This window comes from Osmerus eperlanus, unplaced genomic scaffold, assembly GCF_963692335.1.
Source record: "Osmerus eperlanus unplaced genomic scaffold, fOsmEpe2.1 SCAFFOLD_58, whole genome shotgun sequence".
Classification (NCBI taxonomy): domain Eukaryota; kingdom Metazoa; phylum Chordata; class Actinopteri; order Osmeriformes; family Osmeridae; genus Osmerus; species Osmerus eperlanus.
Window position 1 is genome coordinate 117,284 of NW_026911131.1, and position 17,717 is coordinate 135,000.

Genomic DNA, 17,717 nt, shown 5'->3' on the forward strand with positions numbered 1-17,717 from the left:
AATAAATGGCTATTACAGGCCAGTATGTCCCAATTATTTGGGAGGAATGTTTTTCCAGTGAAGAAAACTATCTCAAATCACAGGGGCAGTATACACAGTCTATTACATTAACATGGACCAGCAAGTACCAGATTCACTTGAAGGTGTACACATTTACAATACAGTAAATACATGCAGCATCAATGAATATCTGCAGGAGGGGGTCAGATGGCTGAGTGGTTAGGGAGTCGGGGTATTAATAAGAAGGTTGTTGGTTCAATTCCCGGCCATGCAAAATGACATTGTGTCCTTGGGCAAGGCACTTCACCCTACTTGCCTCGGGGAGAATGTCCCTGTACTTACTGTAAGTCGCTCTGGACTGAGAGCGTCTGCTAAATGACTAAATGTAAATGTAAATGCAGGAAAGAGAGGGTAAACAATCATACATCCTTGCCATTGGCCGAACCCAGAAGATGATTGATACCTTCTACATTGTCGTTGACAAACAGCTCATCCTCTGCCAAGCCACCAGCTCATTGGGTGTTTTTGATGAACTGTTTAAATCACACTACATTTTCAACTTGTCTTATGATGAGTCCCTGGTCCATTTCTACACTGTCTACAACATTGATGTTACCACAACAGATGAGTCTCCAAGAGTTCGTGAGTTGCGGGAAAAACTTTTGAATGACATAGGAATATGTTTAAATGTTTCATTTGTCAAGCAGTGCATGCTACCAGCCAGTGCCTAATAACTAATTTGCGAATCGGACACAGTCACAGTTCTATCCAAGCACCAGGTTTGTTAGTTTGTGCACAAGATCATTGTAGGCGTCAATTTTTCAACATTTTTAGCTTTAAAAAAACATTTCATTAGTGTGCATGTTAAGGATTATTGGCGAAGTGGTGATGCAGAAACCTCAGTCATTTTAGGCTGATTGTCACAGTTTACAAAATGGTACAGAAGTTGCAGGAACAAGTGTCGTGCAGAGCCCTGACGCTGGGTATTTTGACAACAATGGATCAGGTCAAAGTATCACAGAAAACACAATAGATATCTGTGCTACAATTATTGCCAAACTCCATGGTAGTGGTATGGCAAATAGTGTAGTTTCATCAATTGTTGGTGATTTGGAAGAATTTTGAAAACCCATTTGTGAGTTTTAATAATGAGACTAAAATAATGTATAAAGTATTTCAACAAGAAATGGGGGATTATCCGTATCTGTCGCAATTCTTATGTTTGTAAACTACTTGCAAAACCATCTGTATCAAAAGACAGATATGAAGACTTTTGTGATGGAAGTTATTTTAAGTCACATCCATTGTTCTCAAAAACACAGACTTCTTTACAAATTCAGCTTTACTATGATGACTTTGAGACTGCTAAAAACGTGGTGTTCACAAAGTTGGTGCTCTCTATTTTGTCCTCCGAAATCTGCCTCCAAAGTTAAACTCTGTATTGATGAACATCCATTTGGTTGCATTGTTTCACGCTGGAGATGTTAAAAAATATGGCTTTGATCCTATTTTACAGCCTCTGATTGATGACATCAAAATATTGGAGAGTCATGGTATTGATTTGCCTTTCTCATCTGAAAACGTCTATGGCACTATATGTTTGATAACTCGGGACAACTTGGGGATGCATGGAATAATGGGTTTTGCAGAGTCTTTCAGTGGACATCACTTCTGTCGTTTGTGTTTGATAGAAAAAGTTGATGCTCAGAATTTTTACGAAGAGGATGACCCAAAGATAATCTTGCGTGGAAAAGAGCTTTTTGAAATGCACTGCAGTGAGTTTCAATCAGATCCACAAAAGCTGTGTGTGTTTGGTCTAAAGAAGAATTCAACTTGTTATAGCCATTTCGGACATTTTTGATCCGACTATAGAAGTTGCACTTGCCTTGGGTTACTTTGGTTGTGTTACGTGTGTTATGTGATTATGTTGTTTCTGTATTTGCATATTGTTTCTATATTTGCATATTGGACTATCATTTGATTGAACAATAGGATAATTGGTAAATTGGGCATTACCTTGAATGTTATAATTGCGGCACCTGGACGGCTCATTGGGTAGATGACTTGGTAGCCAAATGTTGGCTCTAGAGGCGCGTAACAGATTTTTTTTTGACCACCTTTCGGTACTATCTTAACCTTTTTAGTTTACTGTCGTTACCTTTGCTTTATTGTATGAATTTACAACTCGTTTATGTTCACCTTTTTTGAATCAAATAAATGGATTATATCAAAGGAGTATCAAAGGTGTGTAATCCACTACCTGCTCACTAGACCCACGGCCTTGACTGGATCTTGGAGTTCGAAAATTAGAAACCATAGAAAGGCCGCCACACAACTCTTAACAGCCTACAGTACTTTCACGTTTGCTACAACTTTTCTTTGGACATAATGCATGACATACTTGAAGGGGTGGCTCAGTATGAGATAAAGTTACTGTTTGAATATCTCTCGGAAAATGTTTTGTCAAAACCTGGTCTTTTGTCACAAATCTATGCTTTTGACTACCGCTACTTACATTTACATTTAGTCATTTAGCAGACGCTCTTATCCAGAGCAACTTACAGTAAGTACAGGGACATTCCCCCCCCGAGGCAAGTAGGGTGAAGTGCCTTGCCCAAGGACACAATGTAATTTTTGCACGGCCGGGAATCAAACCAGCGACCTTCTGATTACTAGCCCGATTCTCTAACCACTCAGCCACCTGACTCCCTACTTGGAGCGCAAAAATCGTCTGACAAGGGTCAACTTGGACAGTATAGGCAATAATATATGACTCAACTCTATTCAGACTCTTTGTCTGGTAAGAAACATTCCTTTGATTTTTCAAAACAACGCTGAGTCCAGGCTGTCCAGGAAAGTGAAAACGTTTACACACCTATAACCCAGTAACCCCTTAAGCCTAGCCCTGTAACTATAACCCTATAACTTTACAACCCTAAAACTTACCCTATAACCCTCACCTATCACCATTTTCATGAGATTTTCAAATGATGTTCGAAGCCCACACATGTTTTTCAAACATCTCCTGCATGAGGCTGTTCATGACATAACCCATTGTCATCTTTATTCTTATATTAATCCCAGTCTGAGTAGAAGCATCTGCTAAATAAACACAATATGTACATGATGTATTGATCACTATGCTCCTTAAATAGGTCACGTGTATTCCTGCCGTCCACCAGAGGAGGGCGCCAAACTCCTCGTAACAGTGAGATTCTGAGAAACGTAACAAGCACTTTACACTTTATTCTTGAGTCTATTCTTAACCCTGTCACTTATTACCACATTTACAAAAAATATTTTCACAAAACCAGAAAAGTAACTGTTTTTGGGAAGCTATGCTAATAATGTGAGTTTTACAGTAGTGAATGTAAAAAACCTTGTTAACTGAACACATGGCCGTTTATATTATTATCTTTAAACATGAGAAAGTTGATTCTCCATCCTCTGCATGACTAGAACTCTCATCCCAAATCCTGCACTTATCTCCTCACAGAAACATAAAAACTGTACAACCTGAACCATGTTGATAGAAGCCATGAGAGGGAGCGAGGAGAGGACCCAGTTGGGCTCTGCTTGTTCTGACCCGAGAATGATCTGGTTCTGAAGGAGTTCTACTTGTACGTGCTTCTCTGCAGGACAGGGACGTTCTGTACACTGATAGTCACGTTACAGTAATTGGGTTTGGGGAAAAAATAAATATCAAAAACAACAAAACAAAAACAGCTTAAAGCTTTACAGTAGATGTTGACTTTGATATTCTTACCATCGTTAAGTGGTTCATGACCCACATTTTCTTGGTCTTCCTCAACCAAAAAACAAACAAACTAAAGGACAATAACACAGCATACAAGAAGGTATAATTCCTGAATGTCCAGATGTGTCTCGTTGTACAGGTTCGTGGTGCAGGTGGGGTACTGGTGAGAGGAGATCCTCCCATAACTGGAGACACTTTCCAAAATCTCTGCTGCTGTTGGAAAAAAGTTGAATGAGTCAAACTGGAGTCTCGGTGTGAATCCCTCCCACTTGTGTTGTCCAGCGGTCACTTCTAGGTGTTTTGGTAGCTGTCTGCTGTGATGCTGATGAAAGAGTCAGGAGTCAGGGGACCAGGATTCAGGAGACCAGGAGCAGGAGAGCAAGAGTCGGGGGAGCAGGGGACCAGTGTTAGAGTTAGGGTAATACAGTTAGGCTTATAGTGTTAGGGTTAGTGGCCTTGGCTACCTTCCTAAAGGGACAAACAGGGATTTCCAGGTGTGTCTTAGACAGGTGTGTTTCCTGGATATTTATCCTCTTTTCCTAAGAATTAATGACAGCTTTTTGTGGGAATAATCATGTATATGCTTTACAAATCCCAAAAGAAATTCCAATAGTATGTGGCCCCAAGCTTCACCTACAAATAATAGATGTTACTTTTCTAACAAAAACCTTACTTACAGTGTCTATTCACAATCATAAAGACCACAGAATGATGCAGCTAAACGATTTTGGCATGTGTGCACATAGAGTAGTAGAAACTATCTACTACAAGACCAGACTGTTACCCAGATAAGACCAGACTGTTACCCAGATAAGACCATACTGTTACCCAGATAAGAATGGTGCTGATGTATCTACAGTACAAGACCATACTGTTACCCAGATAAGAATGGTGCTGATGTATCTACAGTATTTGTATACACTCTGTTTATTATTTATATCTAAGTGACCATTGATACCAAAGTTCAATTGATTGAACCCTTACAGATATCATGTGCAACCACAAGAGATGGCAGGCAAAGCGTTTACACATTTAGTTTGACAGGGATGCCCAACCACAACCACAGTCTGTGAGCGGATACCATGCCTGCCTCAAAGTCCAAAAGTTCCAGGTCGGCAAAAGGCATCCATGAATAGTTGATTGAGCCACTGGCCTGGGCTCAGCTGCAGGGTCTCTGTGCTCTGCAGCTGGCCTAGCGTGGAGTCACAGGGGACATGAGGTGCACGTGGGTCTCATGGCTCCTGTCAGAGCAGCACGGATGTCTACAGGACCTGGAGGGGTGGAACACATGTCTGGGGCAGGGTCTCTCTCTCTCTCTACCACTCTCTACCTATCGCTATTATCTCTACCTATCTCTTTACCAATCTCTACCTCTCACTCCCTCTCTACCTCTCTCTACCTATCTCACTCTCTTTACCTCTCTCTATCTCTACCTCTCTCTCAATTCCCCTCTTCCACTCTCTTCCACCCTCTTCATTTCTCCCTCTCTACCTCTCTCTCTACCTCTACCATTCTCTACATCTCTCTCCCTCCCTCTTCATCTCTCTCTCTACCTCTCTCTCTATCTCTGCCATTCTCTACCTCTCTCTCCCTCGGGTTAGGGTTATCCTGAGACATCATCTCTTTCGATGATGTCTCAGGATGTGAGCCCTATCTAAACAGTGTTTTTAATACACATGACTATGCTGGTTGTGGAACACAGGGCACAGTGGATACACGGATGAGGTTGGGCGGGGCGTGGAGGTCAGCAGGGAGGGGCGGGGCAGGGGATTAGGATGTGGGAGGGGGTGTGCGGGGGATGGGGTGTGGGGGAGGGGGGCCAGTCAGCAGTGGCAGCCTTTCTCGGCCGCGGCTACCGCCTCCTCGTCCTCGGAGGGGTACAGGACCTTGGCGGTGAGGCCGCTCTTCACCCCGTCCCAGCCGTCCCGCGTGCAGATCTCCCCCATCTTCATCAGCTGGAAGATGTCTCTGGTCAGCAGCTCGAACGCCCGCTCCACGTTGCTGTTGCACTTGGCGGACGTCTCCACGTAGCGCACGCCCAGGTCTGCAGCCAGCTGCTCCGCCTCCTCGCGACTCACCCGCCGCTCCATGGTGAGGTCACTCTTGTGTCCAATCAGAATGTACACCATGTGGTGGGGCAGGATGTGCTCACTCACTTCCTTGTGCCACTCCCTCACGTGGTCGAAGGTCTTGCGATTGGTCAGGTCAAAAACCAGCAAGCCTCCCACGGAATTACGGTAGTAGGAAGTGGTGATGGACCTGGGAGGGAAACACAGAGAGATGCTGGCTGTTCAGATAACCTGGGAGGACCAAACTCAACAGATGGACTGTTATATAATGTAAAAGCTCAGAACATTTCCATGAGCGCATCTGAACACAGACAGGTACACAGGAGGAGTATTGGTGTGACCAGAGACCCTGGAGCCCAGCCTGCCCACCAGGGTCTCCACCCTGACCCTAACCCCACCAAGGTCTCAACCCTGACCCTAACCTCACCAGGGTCTCATCTCTGCTTCTCTGCCCTCATTCTACCTTCCACTGGAACAAATACAATAGAACTCATCTCCAAAACTGGATGACATATTAGGACCTGATTATTTGATCAGATGCATGAATGAACAGGCCTAGGAGCAGATCTACACAAGTGAGAAATTGTTAGGTGTGTTCTGTAGACGTCCTCGAGGCTAAATACCTTTCATTCTGTGACAGTGACTGTGTTACTTTCAAACGAAACATAGATCTGAAGGCAGAATTTACAAAGTGTAATGGGAGGACTTTTGCTTCTTAGAGATGAATTGCGTGCGTGACATCCGGGGCAGCAACCCGGAGACTGACGTTGTTTACTATGTTATCTCTGCGCGGAGCTAATGGGATGTACGCAGATGTCTAGGCTGTAGAGCATAAATAATATTCATTCTACATCATTTAACTTAAAACCTGATATACACAGCATTATCCTTAGTCAAAATGTAAACGGCAAATGTATTGAAATTCGTTCTCGTTTTATGAGCAACGTCCTTATCGAATAGAAAAAATCAAGGCGGTTTGTCAATCAACCGTGAATGATGCGCCCCAATTGGCTGCTTCTTATATTGTAGTAAAGGCCTATGGAGGAGATTACCTCTTTCCACAGAGCCCTACATCATACTAACACTAACAGTTATGTTTGAAAAACGTATAAGGCTGTAAAGTCTATTTTGTCATCGTACAAAATGTCCGTGAATGCTACAGACATATTGAAAGCTCAGGGCTTTAGCGTTTTGTCTGATTCATAATTCATCTGCTGGGTGGGTACAGGCAAATGATGGCTGTCAGAAACGATTGTTTATCATAACGACGGTTAGTCTTTAACCTGTTCTACATCTCACCTGAATCGTTCCTGGCCAGCCGTATCCCAGAGCTGAAGCTTGATTTTTACCCCTGGCTCGATGTCTAACGAACGGGCATAAAAATCTACACCAACTGTAGGATCCGCAACATCGCTGTATATACCATCAGTGAAGCGTTTTAGCAGAGACGATTTTCCAACGGTAGAATCTCCGAGTAAAATAATTCTAAACTGATATTGCCACAAAATATCCATCGCATGGCTGAGGACGGATCCGCCGAGAGGGGTTGGAAACAAAGCAGCGATGCGTGCGCGGTATTTCCATACAGCCCGTGACTGCCGCGGCTCGCCTTCTGGCCAGAAAGAGATGCGCGCGAGCAAGAGAGCGAGCTAGGGCTCTGCAATCATGTGATCATAGCTTACCTATCATGCCTAAAATCTGAATGCTCCCATCTATATGAGACAGTAGCAAAGTAAAACCCATCTTGAAATGGAGGCTATAGTTTTGTTTTTTTACACGCCGACACGTATCCTCAAAATATCATCTCTGTTAATCTATCAAATTATGTAAATATATTTAAATGTAGCGCACGTGCTGGTTTATTGTTCGTTTATCTCAAACTGGTGTGACATTCTGCCACAGACTACAGAGCCCATATCTGACACGCTCCTGCTTAACGAATTAACACGGACACGAGGACACTCCGTTCTCCTGACAAGCACAGGCCCACATAAGCTTCAGACATGGTGTCATAGTTTAGTGGAATAAAATGTCAAATGGTTTGGAAAGCATTCAAGATACAGAAAGACACCCAGGGCCGGCCCTGAAGACACCCCTCCACCGAGCTGTCTTCTGTCGGGTCTGGAGCTAGCCCCCTCGGCCCTGTCCATGGTGCTGAAACAGACTTGCTCAACATGGTCTGATGGAACCTTTCGTTTATTGAGCTGCTAGAAACTAAAGCAGATCCACACCAGTAGCCTTAGAGACAGACTATGTTATAGGAAATGTCGTCAGACGAGTCTTTTACAGTCAGAACTGATGCTCCATCTTTTTATGGGGTTAGGGTTAGTTAGTTAGTTAGTTAGTTGTGTGCATGTCTGATTGGTTTCTGATGGCCTTCATCCTATTATGAAATAATCATCTGTCTGTGTTTTATCCCTGACACTGGCGACATCTGCAGATCATCCCTGCAGCTAAGCCGTTCACATTAACTTAATACAGCAGCTACTTCAGTAAGCAGACAGAAGCCTATTTCTAAAATGTGGGACCCACAGTGAGGTTCAGGGTATTGGGGAGCAGAGGCGTTGTTAGACATAAAACTCTACTGGGGCACAGGCCCCTATTCATATTCCTTTTTTTCTGTCAAGCTTGCTGCGCACAATGCACTATAGGCTATAGAAACTCCCCTTACTTAACCCACTATACAACAGTTCAGGGACGCAAGTTTGATATCAGATTTGGAAGGGACATCAATAGTTAATGCGAGCGCGCACATTTCTCTGCATTCATTTGAACGCAAATACTGTTTTTTGGATTTTACAAGCGTCGATTGGGATACTGCGTTTATTTTTTCAGAGATTATCAATCTAAATTAATGCAATGACTAATAAAGTAAATTGTTAAAACTCAAACTTTAGAATTTACTGGGGAACAGCAGATTTATACTGGGGTAGTAAAAAGGGTGTAACGACGCCCCTGATGGGGACTGTATTATTTTGTTTCAGTTATTTCTGTTGTGTTGTTCATTCATGTTTTTTTTTTCACAATGCCAACTATTCTATTGTTAGTAAGGCAATATGGGCTTGCCATAAGTGAGGCTCACACAGGCACTTAAACGGGCATGGAAATGGTGCAGGAGCAAGTGCAATGTAGTACATTTACATTTAGCAGACGCTCTTATCCAGAGCGACTTACAGTAAGTACAGGGACATTCCCCCGAGACAAGAAGGGTGAAGTGCCTTGCCCAAGGGCACAACGTCAGTTTGCATGACCGGGAATCGAACTGGCAACCTTCGGATTACTAGCCCGATTCCCTCACCGCTCAGCCAACTGACTCCGTTGTAGTAGTAGTAGACCCGGAGATCAATACGAAAGGTAGCTATGCTGAAGAGTTAATATGTACCTCTGTATTTCCTGAAATAAAAAGAGAATTATTCAACCATATGCACGCCTGGAACACATTGTGTCCAAGTGTGCCACATATACTTGGAAATCAAATGCATCATAAGTATAGAATGCTTGAACAAAGGTTGAGCTATGAGGATGCGGCTTTGGTCACCGATACAGCCATGCGCAGGGAGGCAGAGGACGGCTTCGGTGGTCGGATGACAAACATTTCCGATAGACATCATCATAATCATAATGAGAAAGCAGACTAGACTTGCATAAGTAGGCTATATGATACCGTGGCAAAATATAAACATAATCTAAAATGGGATGTTCTTCAACTTTTAAATACCACAACTTCATAAAAGAAATACCACATTATAACTGTACTGTTTCAATAAAAACAGTCAACATGTTACATGTTTATATCTTTTATTTCCGCCACCCAGCAACGCGTATGTCTGACGTAACAACCTCTGTCTTCATATTTTGAAGGCTACTGGGAAGACTCTAACCCTAACGTTAACTAGCGAGTTTATAGATTTCTGCTCAACAAGTTTGGCCATAAAAATGGCGGTGCAATGTCGTCTAAAAGACATACATTGAATCACAAATTCAATTTGATGAATCATAGCATCTACATTGACCCATCTGAGATTGGGGAGGAGCTTGGACATTTGGTCATTTTACATTTAGTCATTTAGCAGATGCTCTTATCCAGAGCGACTTAAAGTAAAGTCACACACAGACGTGCACGTTGGCTTGGTACAATAACAAGCAAGTCCATGCATTTCAGTCTATTTATTAGGCCTGAAAAAGTATACTATTCTATGCATCCCAGATGCTGTTTTGCTCTGCTAGAATTATTCTGTCTCATTTTAAATTTAAATGTTACATTTTCACCTCTCCAATCTCCCCAGACTTGGAGTCTGTAAGTAAATTCCTAATTTCTATTGAAGATGAACATGAATTTCCTTGGCTCTCTCGAAACTGGAATGAAATGTTGGTTGGTTCGGAAATATTCCCTGAATTCAAAGAGCTTGAGTTCAGGCTGGTCTATAAAGTCCATCTGAGTTCAAGAGCCACTGGAACCTCAGTAATGTGCCTGTTCCTAGCAGAATGCTTATTATTGGGTGTGCTCAAGCCTTCGGCGAGAGCACAACCTTTGTTCTCTCACATATATATTTATTATTATTATTTATTTTTGCCCCCCTAAATCTTTGTCAATATTTGGCCTACATAGACAACCTAGGTGTCAAAAGTTTCGTCTTGGTAGCGATTGAGTTGCTTGTATTTTTATTTACGTTCCGTTGCATGGTTTAGGCTGAAGTTAAGTTTTTGTGGCGAAAAGTGAAGCTAACGGTGGCTAATTTGCTAGCCACAGTCACTGACGTTACTAACGTCACTACGTCACTAACGTCACGAAAACACGCGTGACTACCTGTAGCAGAACATTCGTTTCGCATCTGTTAACTTGGGGGATAGCTAGGCTAACTATAGCTTTACTGCAAGGCAGCTGCAGAAACGCCACAAGTAAAGAGGCCATGGTGATAACTATTTACTAATTTTAATTTGTGATGTGAAACACAATTGTGAAATGTACAATATTAGCTGATATTATTAAGGAAGTAGGCCCACATTTACTTTCGGAAACGGTAGTCTACTATTTCACTGAAGCATTAGCATGACATTAGCCTCTGTTGCCCGGGCAACACACACTACAGTGGTCTATGATGCATCTGTTTTCAATCGTTAAAATAAACATTTCTCACAAATACATTTTCGTTGTAGTATTTATTATGACATTACAAGTAAACGATTTGTTGGTGAAATTATCATTACCTGTGGTTTCAAACCAGTGTTGCTCACTGCAACGCTGTAGCCTACGCGAGACACACTACAAAAACATCTACACAGCTGTAGGAAGTCAAACGGCGACAGAACATGTTCGGCACTCCCCTTACTTATATCAAAAGTCTTTCAATAGGTGAAACTATCTGACTACTAACTTGAACTTCATTGCCACAGCCTTAACTTTGTCAATCTGTTCATGAAAATAATTAATTTCAGCCTAAACCGTACAACGGAACGTTAAATCGAATTCAACCAACGCAATCGCTACCAAGACGAACACAGCAGTAGTCTAGTACTGTACTGTACAGTAGTAGTAGAATTTACCGGGGCAGCTTCTCCATACAGGGCTATATCGCATTTTGCGTTGTTACTGACAATGATCGCTACCAGTGAGCTTTTTATGAATGAGCGATTTTCCACTAAATAAATGTCAAGCTTATTTGGGGGCATATTCAGTTAGCAGATGGTACTGTTTGAATCGCGATTCCATCTTCTACTGCCGGGTAACGTCGTAGAATAATCTTCAAAGGGGGTTCTTCATTCATGAATGAATGCAATGAGTAGGCTACATGCCTGAAAATATCACGAGAAGGGAAAAACTTAAAATGACGTTTAAGTCATAGAGATTAGGTCAATTTTTACACCGGTCTGCCAAATTTATTCGTTTTGATTCAACGATGAGGCTGCCTCTTGCAGGGGAAATGAGAAGACATCTATTTCATTCTACACTTCACTCGTATTTTCAGTTGTAAATGAGCAGCAAAAAAAAAATGCTTTTAAATCTATTTAATCTTTATAAATAATAAGTATGCATTTTCATATAAAATATAGGCCTACAGAAATCAGTTGTAAAAATGTCATTCAAAAACGGATCCCTGTGCAACCGACGCAAGCAAGCACACCCTACAATTTCCCCAGAAATTGTACCCTATCTAGTTGGAAATATATCTCGTCTGCCACAAGGTGGCAACCTTGCCATAATGATCAGAGACTACAGGGCAAGTAGAGCAGTGGAGTCGTTGTTTCACAGTGCCTGTGTTAGGTGACTCCATTGACGAATTAATACATCAAACCCAGCGTTGTCTGGCTCCTCCTGATCTCTGGGTTGGCAGTAGGGCGGTGCTCAGAGTAAGCTGATATCTGATGTCAGATCACTGTGCAGTAGGATAGTTTAAATAAATACAATATAGAAGGTTTCTGTATGTACAGTGTGTGTGTGTGTGTGTGTGTGTGTGTGTGTGTGTGTGTGTGTGTGTGTGTGTGTGTGTGTGTGTGAGTGATTCTCCCCTGTGTCCTGGAGCCTAGGGGCAGTGTTGGGACTGGCTAGTATTCTACCCGCTGCACTAAAAGCACTTAACGTTCCAAATAAATCATTAAATGATAAAACTAAGGATCTGAATTAGGTTCTTCAGCTATCACTAGACTATGTTGCCCCTCTCAAACCTAAGAAAAGAAAAGAAATTGGCTCCATGGTATTCAGAGGAAACCCGTACTCTCAAAAAGTCCACTAGAAAATTTGAACGGAAGTGGCGTACCACTAAATTGGAGGTTTTCCGCCTGGCCTGGAAGGACAGCCTAATGGAGTACAAGCAAGTCCTCATCAGGTCCAGATCTGAATACTTATCTAAGTTGATTAGTAAGAACCAGCACAACACTAAGTTCCTATTTGATACCGTTGCAAAACTCACTATGAAAAGTACACATGGTGTTAGTACAGATCTCTCTCCCAATGATTTCCTAGAATTCTTTGACAAAAACATCTATGCAATAAGGGACAAACTACAGGCTAGTCCTGGAGGAATAGCCATGAACACTGAATTTTCCTCTATACCAAGCATGCTGCATGTTGAGGCTCTCACTCACTTTAACCCTATTTCTATGGAAGCATTCATAAAGCTGATAGATTTATCAAAACCCACCAGTTGCCTTCTCGATCCCCTCCCTGCCAAACTTTGTAAGGAACTTCTCCCTATTATTGGACCACCCATGTTTAGTATTATTAATGAATCTATCGTAACTGGCCAAGTCCCTGACGATTTTAAACAAGCAATTATTATGCCCCTTCTGAAAAAAACCCTGCATCCAGGGTGTCTTAGCAACTATAGGCCACACTGCTTCAGATCTCTCTCTCTCTCTCTCTCTCTCTCACACACACACACAGACACACGCAAACACAGCACATACCGGCAGACAAACAGGGACAGCCAATATCCCGTTGGTAGACCACAGAATTGACTAGAGAGAGAGACAGACAAATAGAGAGAGAGAGACAGATATAGAAATACTTATGAGGCCAAACATTTATAAACCTCTCTTTGCCGATGAGAGGGCACTATGATGAGCCTGTTTGCTTCCCTGTGGTTAACCAAAGCATCCTCTGCTCCCATCTTGTTTATCCTCTGTTGGAAAAAGACCACATATCCCATCATCCTCCACATCAGACACTCTGATAGGGCTGAAGGGAGATGTAGTTGTTTGCAGACTTGGTTAGCTCTTGACTCCTGACATTTGTGGTGTTTGTTATAGACCCTGACGGAGTAGCACTGAGGGAGAAAGTTCGCCCTCTGGTGTTCATTCTGACAGCAGCAAATCATAGAGTAGCTTTCTTCTGGTTCCGTTTTTATGGAACTGTTGTGAATACCAGAGATGGAAAAAGTACACACATCCTTCACTCAAGTACAAGTACAGATACTCATGTTTAAAAAGACTGGTAAAAGTTGAAGTACTGACTACACTTTTTCACTCAAGTTGAAGTGTGGGCTCTGATATATACTTAAGTATAAAGTAACCATTACTACACCTGTTTTAGTGTCACGCTGGTAACTGGACCTCACTTCATATTAATACATTAATGCAAAAAGACACTAAAGACACGCAGAGCATTCACCGGGAATCCTTTTTGACGCCGACAATTTCAAACCTTTCAAATCTCCCTCATATATGGCCATGGGTGATCAGGAATGTCTCTATTCTCAGTCATGTCGACATCGCTAACTCCCTCTGTTATCCATAACACATTTTAAAAAAAAACACACAACACGACACAAAAAAGTAAAAAAATAATCTTAAGATTTTTGGTAACGGTTTTTTTCAACATTTTGAAACGTTTTTATCAAAAAGAAAATTCACACACAGTGAGGAGAAGAGAGAGGAGGAGAGAGGGAGAACAGAGAAGCCTGTAACAGAGTAGATTATCAAGAGCAGAGTACAATACTATACAGTAGAGTATAGTAGAGTACTAATCAATAAACCTTTTTATACAAATATTCTTCTTGCTGCCTTCTGCCTTGCTCCATGGTAGCTTACATACAGCTTAGCCCGGAAAAAAGCAATGACAAGAAATAATATTGATCATGCCACCAAATACAGATAAAAACTAAAGTAACTAGCCTGGCTTTAAAATGTAAGAAGTAGAACGTACAGATATGGTGTAAAAAATGTAGTAAAAGTAAAAAGTTGTCAGAAAAATAAACAGTGAAGTAAAGTACTGATACCAGAAAAATCGACTTAAGTACAGTAACAAAGTATTTGTACTTCGTTACTTCCCATCTCTGATGAGCAGCTATGAATCAAAATGGTTCAATACAGTATACCTCTGTATTCAGACACACACACAATGAAAAGTAAAAGGACGAGAAATTGGACATGAAAGGCACCTATTTTTAGTTTGACATTTTTTCAAAACATTCCATGTCAATTCAACAGAATAATTCACGTTACTGTAATATGAACACATTTTAAATTATTTGTATACTAAGAAATCTAAACATCACAGATTTTTTTATTTTGATGAAGGTCTCTTTAGAGTCGAAATCTCAATTATGGCTCTTGTTGTAAACCATCATTTTTACGTACTTACATATGACTTGTGTCCCTCAATGTAGAGAACATGAGAACATGATGTCCTGTTCCTCTGCAGGTCACATTAACAGACATGCAGCTTCTTCTGCACATCCTCAGTCCCCTCCTCCACTACTCACCCACACACTCACAAGTATATTGAGTTTACATTAGTTTATCATCCACTGCACATTCTATTTTTTCATGAGGAATAAGCTAATGCAGCTTCCTCCATAATTGTTCTGTTCCTTATTCCTTCAACTTCCATCCTTTCCACCTTCTCTTGATCATCTGAGAGCTTGGCTCCTGTCGGACATGGCTTGAGAGAGGGTGAGGTCTGGAGGAAGGATGATGTCTGAAGGGAGGGTGAGGTCTGGAGGGAGGATGATGTCTGAAGGGAGGATGATGTCTGGAGGGAGGATGATGTCTGGAGGGAGGGTGAAGTCTGGAGGGAGGGTGAGGTCAGGAGGGAGGGTGAGGTCAGGAGGGAGGGTGAGGTCTGAAGAGAGGATGATGTCTGAAGGGAGGGTGAGGTCTGGAGGGAGGGTGAGGTCTGGAGGGAAGTCGAGGTCTGGAGGGAGGGTGTCTGGTGGGAGGGTGAGGTCTGGAGGGAGGGTGAGGTCTGGAGGGAAGGTGAGGTCTGGAGGGAGGGTGAGGTCTGGAGGGAAGGTGAGGTCTGGAGGGAAGGTGAGGTCTGGAGGGAGGGTGTCTGGTGGGAGGGAGAGGTCTGGAGGGAAGGTGTCTGGTGGGAGGGAGAGGTCTGGAGGGAAGGTGAGGTCTGGAGGGAGGGTGAGGTCTGGAGGGAGGGTGTCTGGTGGGAGGGAGAGGTCTGGAGGGAGGGTGTCTGGTGGGAGGGAGAGGTCTGGAGGGAGGGTGAGGTCTGGAGGGAGGGTGAGGTCTGGAGGGAAGGTGAGGTCTGGAGGGAGGGTGTCTGGTGGGAGGGAGAGGTCTGGAGGGAGGTCAGGCAGAAGCATGACCATGGTCTCTCTCTTCATGGTCAAGTGAAGTCTGACAGGAACAGGATGTCTGGAGACAGTCACCAGGTGGACCAATTAGAAGGCTCCAATCATCTCGGTCCCATATCCCTGTGCCGACTGGGCCCCCGCCCCCACGCCCCTGCGTTGGCCCATGGGAGAGCCCAGAGCGGAGAAGGGCCTGAAGGAGACTTGTGGCGGGGCAGAGGGGGAGAAGGAGGAGGAGGGGAAGAGAGGAGAGGCTCTAGGGGCACTGGGAGAGTGCTGGGTGTGCCTCTGACTGGAGGAGGGCGGGGTGAGGGAGGGGAGAGGGGCATGTCTGTGGGTGGGGCAGGGCGGGGAGAGTGCGGGGGAGGGGAGAGACGGCGCCCGGCGGACACTGGCCAGGGAGGCAACAGGAGGGCCAAGCAACGCCCCCTGCTGGGCAGCCAGCCGCAGGGAACCGGGCGAGGGGTACTCCCCCAGGAGAGATGGCCCCCTCCGGCCCCCCTGGAGGGAGGAGGCTTGGGAGGGTGGGGCCAGCTGGGGGAGGGAAGGCCAGGCCCAAGAGGTTGGTGTCTGGAGCAGGAGCGGGTCGCTGGCACACTGAGACAGGTGTGACACTAGGCGCGCCCCCATAGGGTCGGGGGTCTGCCCCTCCAGAGAGCTCAGGTACCGAACCACCTCCCCAACACACTCTCTGAACCCCAGCGTGCGATAGTCCCCTGCCAAGGCACGCGCATCGAAGTAGCCTGAAGGTCCACAGACAGAGGGAGGGAAAGGGAGAGGTATTATGAAAGAAAAGAAGGACAGAGGGAGGGAGATGGAGTCAGGGAAGAAGGCTTACCTTTACCACCCATAGCATGCAACAGTTTAAGGTGGTCCACAGTCATCTGCAGGATCTCAGCCTTCTCTAGTTTGGAAGAGCCCTGACAGGGAGAGAAAGAGAATGCTACCTTAAAACCCAACGACTCACAAGGTTCTAGGGGTGCTGGTTGTCTTCCTGCTGATTGGCCGGTTACCTGATTGGCCGGTTACCTGTTTCTCGAAGGCGCTGGGGACTAGTCTCCTGAGCTCTGATAGGCTGTGGTTGATGCGATCTCTACGTCTCTTCTCAATAATCTGAACGGGAGGAGCAAGGGGACAATCAGAACCACGATCATAGTTCAACGCTCAGCCTGGTGTTTACTATGTGGTGACACTGTGTGATCTCTCCTGAGATTAACTTACTCCTCTCCTCCTCTTTCTGGCTAAGATCTGAGATGTGCTGCCAGGTGACATGGAGCCAGAGACTGGACTGGAGAGAGGGAGAGGGAGAGCGAGAGCGAGAGGGAGAGGGAGAGGGAGAGCGAGAGGGAGACATGTAGAGATATTCACTTTGATTGTATTACATACTGTTTTTGTTATGCTCTCTTTAATACAAGACAGAGGCAAGACGGCACATCGTTGCTTTCAATCAGAGTACAGAAGATGGAAGAGAGGAGAGGAGATGAGGGGGGAGAAGAGGAGGGGGAGAAGAAGAGGGGAGTAGGGAGGAGAAGAGGTTAAGAGAAGAGTAAAGGAGAGGGTAAGAGAGGAGTAAGGAGAAGAGAGAGAAAGAGTGGAAGGAGAGGAGAGATTGTTTTGGTTTAACGCCAGTTTACAGACATTAGTTGCAGTTGGATGACATGCAACTCTCCTTCCATGCTACCAAAGCATTTTTTGAGAGATGATTATATAGCTTCAGGGCATCTCTGTAGCTAGCTCCTCTAACATGCACGTTATGTTGTACAGTCTCTCTGAACACGACCAGTAAATATGGAACTTGTTTTTGGGAGTGCTCTCATCTTACATCTCACAAAGAGCTTGACAGCTTAAAGTCTTTTAACCATCGTCTGT

General features: G+C 43.9%; 2 protein-coding genes across 2 annotated transcripts in view; both read right to left on the reverse strand.

The window, feature by feature from the left end:
- Nucleotides 1-4,622: 4,622 nt before the first annotated feature.
- Nucleotides 4,623-7,459, reverse strand: rab42a (RAB42, member RAS oncogene family a). Its single transcript, XM_062455237.1, has 3 exons — nt 7,126-7,459; nt 5,261-6,016; nt 4,623-5,206 (listed from the first exon to the last, which is right to left on the reverse strand). Exons 1-2 carry the CDS (start codon nt 7,338-7,340, stop codon nt 5,581-5,583), a joined length of 651 nt encoding a protein of 216 aa, XP_062311221.1. The 5' UTR covers nt 7,341-7,459; the 3' UTR covers nt 4,623-5,206; nt 5,261-5,580.
- Nucleotides 7,460-15,855: 8,396 nt separating this feature from the next.
- The window catches only part of heyl (hes related family bHLH transcription factor with YRPW motif like), a 3,617-nt gene continuing 1,755 nt past the window's right edge, over nt 15,856-17,717 (reverse strand). The window contains exons 2-5 of the mRNA XM_062455238.1: nt 17,070-17,136; nt 16,878-16,961; nt 16,687-16,768; nt 15,856-16,591 (exon numbers count right to left, since the gene is read on the reverse strand). Of these exons, the coding sequence (XP_062311222.1) occupies nt 15,939-16,591; nt 16,687-16,768; nt 16,878-16,961; nt 17,070-17,136 (886 nt within the window). The 3' untranslated portion in view covers nt 15,856-15,938. The remainder of the gene's footprint in view (nt 16,592-16,686; nt 16,769-16,877; nt 16,962-17,069; nt 17,137-17,717) is intronic.